The sequence below is a fragment of the Tupaia chinensis genome, unplaced genomic scaffold, assembly GCF_000334495.1.
Source record: "Tupaia chinensis unplaced genomic scaffold, TupChi_1.0 Scaffold000270_2, whole genome shotgun sequence".
NCBI lineage: Eukaryota > Metazoa > Chordata > Mammalia > Scandentia > Tupaiidae > Tupaia > Tupaia belangeri.
Genome location: NW_006159751.1, coordinates 5,171,515 through 5,176,888, shown reverse-complemented (window position 1 = coordinate 5,176,888; position 5,374 = coordinate 5,171,515). Strand labels below are relative to the sequence as shown.

The 5,374-nt window shown below is 44.0% G+C and overlaps 1 protein-coding gene across 1 annotated transcript in view; it reads left to right on the top strand.

The window, feature by feature from the left end:
* Nucleotides 1-5,374, top strand: part of TSPAN2 (tetraspanin 2) — a 27,901-nt gene that overhangs the window by 10,130 nt on the left and 12,397 nt on the right. The window contains exons 4-6 of the mRNA XM_027772291.1: nt 1,608-1,682; nt 3,185-3,283; nt 4,761-4,832. Coding sequence (XP_027628092.1) covers nt 1,608-1,682; nt 3,185-3,283; nt 4,761-4,832 — 246 coding nt within the window. The remainder of the gene's footprint in view (nt 1-1,607; nt 1,683-3,184; nt 3,284-4,760; nt 4,833-5,374) is intronic.

The window sequence follows — 5,374 nt, the reverse complement described above, 5'->3', positions numbered from 1 at the left end:
CGGAGGGAGCCGCAGTGATGAGCGGGCTCTCAGCACGCATCCAAGTGCTTCTGCCCGTTACATGATTCCCAGCACAGGGCCATGCAGTGCCCACTGGTCCTGGAGGTGCACTGGGCAGGCGCAGGTCCTTGGGGAGAGGGAGCGACACATTGCTCAGCGGCTGAGTGGTCTCCTCTGGACTCTTCCTGCAGGGCTCTACGTGCTGGTTGGAGCAGGGGCCCTGATGATGGCCGTGGGCTTCTTCGGGTGCTGTGGGGCCATGCGGGAGTCGCAGTGTGTGCTCGGATCAGTAAGTGGGGCACAGGGAGTGGGGCGGGGGGCGGGGGCTGGACTGAGGGCGCCTGCTGTCTGGCCTGGGCTCTGCTCCTCTCCGCATGGACTCACTGTGCCCTTGGCACTCAAGCGCTCTCCCTGAGTCTCATTTCCCCATCCCTTGCATAAGAATAATATTATCATTGTCCCTGCCTCAGATGGGAAGTGTGAAAAAACAAGGTCATTAGTGTAAAGATGTTTGGGAAGGAAAAGTGCCTAGTAATTGTGTGAGGTGATTATGATTGTTCTTTCAAAAATAATAGTTCACAGAGGGGGAGACAGGGAAAGATGCCTAGAGCCGGGGAAATGCTGTTATCCACAAGACAGGCGTTCCCATTTGAGTTCAGAAACTTAGCCAAATAGCCCTCTTGTGAGTTTTAACAGTCTCTGTTGATCTAAATGAATGAATAAATAAATAAATAAATAAATAAATAAATAAATAAATAAATAAATAAATAAATAAATAAATAAATAAATAAATAAATAAATAAATAAATAAATAAATAAATAAATAAATAAATAAATAAATAAATAAATAAAATTTCAGTTAACTACTATACACCCAGTGCTAGTATAGCTTAAGAGAAACAGGAAGATGGAAGGAAAGAGAGAAGGTTTTGAACATCTCTCTTTAGCCACCCGGTCTTTCTCTCTTTCCCCTGTGCTGAGCCCCTCTGTCTTATTTATCACTGAACTGAGTTTGATCAGAGCAAACCCGAGATCTGAACAGAAAGCTGTCTAGAGGACAGCCTCACCTCCAACTCCCACCTCTTCAGTGAAGCCTCTCTGGATTAGGAGTCTCAAGGCACACCCTTTCCCAGCCAAAGCCTCATCATGCCTGTCTATCTCCTGACCTTATTTTATAGTGTCATCAAACTGCTTATGTTCATCAAGTATTCATTGAGCTCACAGGTGCCAGGCACTGTTCTAGGTGATGGGATTTCTGTATCTCCATCTGAAATTATCTCGCACATTTGTTTACTCATTTATCATAACTCCCCCCATCCTGGGGTCTCACTTTGTAAATTTGCCACTGTCTCCTCAACACCAAAATCAGAACCTAGCATGGAAAAGTCGGTCGGTAGATAATTTCTGGGTAGATGAAAAATGCATGGGCACACTATTGATACGTTCAAGTAACACATTCATTCCATAAAGGAGACTAACGAGGTAGATGCTTCCTGTTGGATCCATTCAGACCAACCTAATGCTTTTCAATTGGAACTAGAGTCAAAGAGGCAAATAAATTGAAAAGGTATTAAATTAATGAAATTAGTGTTTTCTCTCCTTCACAGTTTTTCACCTGCCTACTTGTGATATTTGCTGCTGAAGTAACCACTGGAGTATTTGCTTTTATAGGCAAGAGTGTAGTAAGTCAAAATTACCTATGATTTTTTTAAATGATGGTAGTTGTTCTCTTTATGGCACAGGATTTGAGAGTATCAATACCCACAATATTATTAAGAAGCCATATAACCCCCAAATTATAGTTGAAGCTGAACTTTTTAAGCTAAAAGCAGTGTGGAGAACAGTGTGTGCGTGTGTGTGTGTGTGTGTGCACGCACATGTATCTATGTGTATGCGTTTTTCTAAGGGGATAGTTCATTGCCTTCATTAGATTTATAAAGAGATCTATAATTTAAAAAACAAAAAAGACTCTTAAGATTTTCTTCAGTTGGAAATGGGGGGAGAACGAGTTTATAGGCTTGAGACAAAGGGCTGGGAAAGAATATACACTCTTCTTGTCACACTGCCTTATGCCCTAAAGGCTTGGCCTGAGCAGAGGCCACATCATCCTCAAAGACTAAAGTCTGACCTAATGTGTGTTAGTGAAACCAGTTTAGGTTTGCTGCCTGACTCTAGGTAACTCAGTAGGTTATCAGGAGAACCCCGAGGATGTGGCCTTCTTAGGAGGATAAAATACAATGTGAAATAGGTAGGAATGGAAAGGAAAAGGAAGAAAAATGGAAAGTTAATTTTACTGTATTATACATTAACTTGGGGTTTTTTTAGAATTATTTAATTTTATTTATTCATTCGTTAATTTTTTTTTTTTTTTAATTTGACCAGAGAGAGAGAGAGTAAATGAGAAAGCAAGCTACCAGGTCTGGGATTCAAACCATGGTCGGCCATGTGGGAGTGTCCAGCGCTTTAACCACCATGCCACCTACTGGTCCCCTACATTAACTTATTGATGCTGTGTTTATGAACTTATTTTATTAATAGACTAAAAATATGGTAAGCATGCAGAATCAGTAAAGGTAACCTCCTTTTGAATTATTTTAAAGTAGCTGGTTGTATTTGTAGGTAGTTTAAATTCAGCTCCATATAGAAATGGAATTGGATCTTAGAACCTTTTGAGATTTCTGTGGATTTGGGGTTACACACCTTTATGCTAGAAAAAGCATTCTTTTAGCTTTATATGATACTTGAATACAAAAAGTTTTCCTTAGTGATGAATGCCTTTTAAACCATGTCATGAAAAGACTTGGGTCCATTTAACCAGTGGGGCTACCAAGGCTGCACGGGGCCCAGCCCTGGCCGTCCATCAGAATCACCTGAGTAGAACCTAGGCATCTGGGGTCCAGTTGATGCTGAAACCCAATCAGGTTTTTGAACCCCCACCCTAATAAATGTTTCTCATCCATGAAAACTATTCTTGGTTAGTTAGACTTTCATTCTCTTAAAGCATCTTAGAAACTCCAGAATTACAATCTGTTCTACATATGCAGAATTGTCATAAAATACAGATAAACATATAAAAAGGCAGTATTTTTGAAGGGTTTGGAAGAGGGAATTATTCATGTTAAAAGGAGAACATCTGAAACTTCTCACTCACTGGCCCCTCAATTCTCCTGGACTTTTTTTTCAGGCTATACGTCACGTTCAGACCATGTATGAAGAGGCTTATAATGATTATCTTAAAGACAGGACGAAGGGCAATGGGACTCTCATTACCTTCCATGCAACAGTGAGTAACTTTACTTCATCCTTGAAATTACACCTTTTCTTTTTTAATGGACAGAGAGTATATATGCACTCACCAGAGAGAAACAGAGACAGGGAGAAGGGAGAGAGAAAGCACCCCCAGTCGGTATAGTCATGCTGGAATCCCTTTTCCTCCATTTCTCTGTCTAATCAGTATTTGGGACACATATAAGCACACACGGGCTGCATGTTTTTCAGGCCACCAAAGCTGGAACATGAACCATGGTTGGCTGTGTGGGATCCAGCTTCCCTCTACCCCTAGGCTCTGAGGCTAGCCCCAAATCACTTCTTCCTTGGAGTATATATAAGCCAGGTTTTCTCTTCACCAAGATTGAAAATAAGAATAAATTTAGAAAGGCCTAGGAATAGCATCCTTTTTTAGTTCTTATGAGAGCCATAGTTCACATTGTCTGTAGAACCCAGAAGAGAAAGAGGCCTGGCACACAGTGCTCACAGAGAAAGTCGGGATGCGTGCCCAAAAGAGACAAAAGAGCATGAACAAGAACACAGGAAAAGCAGCCCAGAAAGCCTCAGGTTCTCTCAGAGGGAGGCATCGTGGCATGGTAACAGGAACAAGTTGACCTTTAAGTCAGAAAAGCTCATTTCTAGCTGCTGCTCTGCCACTTAACAACTTTGTGAGCTGAGCAAATTATGTGGCCTTCCCGATGCGCACTCAGCTTCCCCATTTTAAAATGAGGAGGAGATGGCCACACTCCTTTCTAGAACATTCTTTAAGACTGTGCTGTCAGTGGCGTGCTCAGAGCTGCATGTGGCTGGTGCAAGAAGGCTCACAGAGGAGATGGGCTGACCAGAATGGTTCTAGTTCCTTCGGCATGGTGATATGAGGAAGTAGCTATGAACTGGGCCAAGTGTTCTTAGGTACCTGGCTTTTCTCTGTGACAAGAACGTCTTCAAATTGCTCACCATTTACACGATTTGGCCTCAGCTGCCCCCAGGACATCGAGCAACACACAGGCTCCTTTGTTGAAGGGGCAGCCCTAAGGCAGGACACCTGTTTGCTGGCTAGTCTTCAACCCTGGTCTTTGGCCCCTGGGGCTTACTGTGGCCGCTTCTCTCCTTCTCAGACTGTCCCAGCTAATGAGCCCTTGGGGAAGCTCATAAAATGTGAGCGCTTCAGCAAATTAAATGACTTCCAGTCTGAAAGGACTGTCAAGGCCCCAACTCCTGTCTAAAAAGCAGCAATTTACAGACACTGTCAATTAGCTTCTTGCCTTGTTTGGGTTGCCTTGAGTCACTTCCTATCATAAAACTCAGACAGCTTTCGAGAAGTCATTTTCTTGTTTTGCTAGCATGATTATGTGATCCTTCGTTTTCTTTCCAGAAATAGCAGTGACGGCCTCATGGCTGCTTCGCTGTGCCGGCTCCCCTGGTCCTTGGCAGTGCAGCCCAGCCTGTAGCTGCTGCTTCTCCATGTTCTAACGTCTCCTTTCTGACTCTAGTTTCAGTGCTGTGGAAAAGAAAGCTCCCTGCAGGTCCAACCCACATGCCCAAAGGAGCTCCTGGGACACAAGGTAAGCTTCCTCCAGGGTTCCTATGCACCATGTGGTGGGAGGTGGTTTTTGCTGTGTGGTAGAGACAGAGAAGCGTAGGGTCCCACCTCTGAGAGCTGCTGGGAGGGCCTCTTTTTCTTCCATGTAAAATAAGTGAAGCAGCGCTAAATCACAGTCTTCTGGTACCCTGGGAAAGATGGTAGGTCAACTTGCCAGTAATAGTGCCACATGCTTATGATGCTAATAAACCTCACTGGGCTGGAGGTGTGTGCCGCGAGAATGTTGCCTCACACTCTCTGGAGGAGTCACTGCACTCATAAATGCTTCATTTATTCAGTGCCATGGACCAAGCACTATGCCAGTCCCTGGGAATTCCAAGATGAAAAAGACATGGTGCCTGCCCTGCCCCCAGCAGCCTCCCAGACCAGTCAAGGGCAGTACTGCTATAGGAGAAGTCCAAAGAGGACCCATTGCGACACAGAGAGTTAGGAAGGCTTCATGGAGGACGGCCTCCTTGAGCTGAGTTTTGACAAAGGAGTGTCATTCCAGGCCCAGTAAGCAGC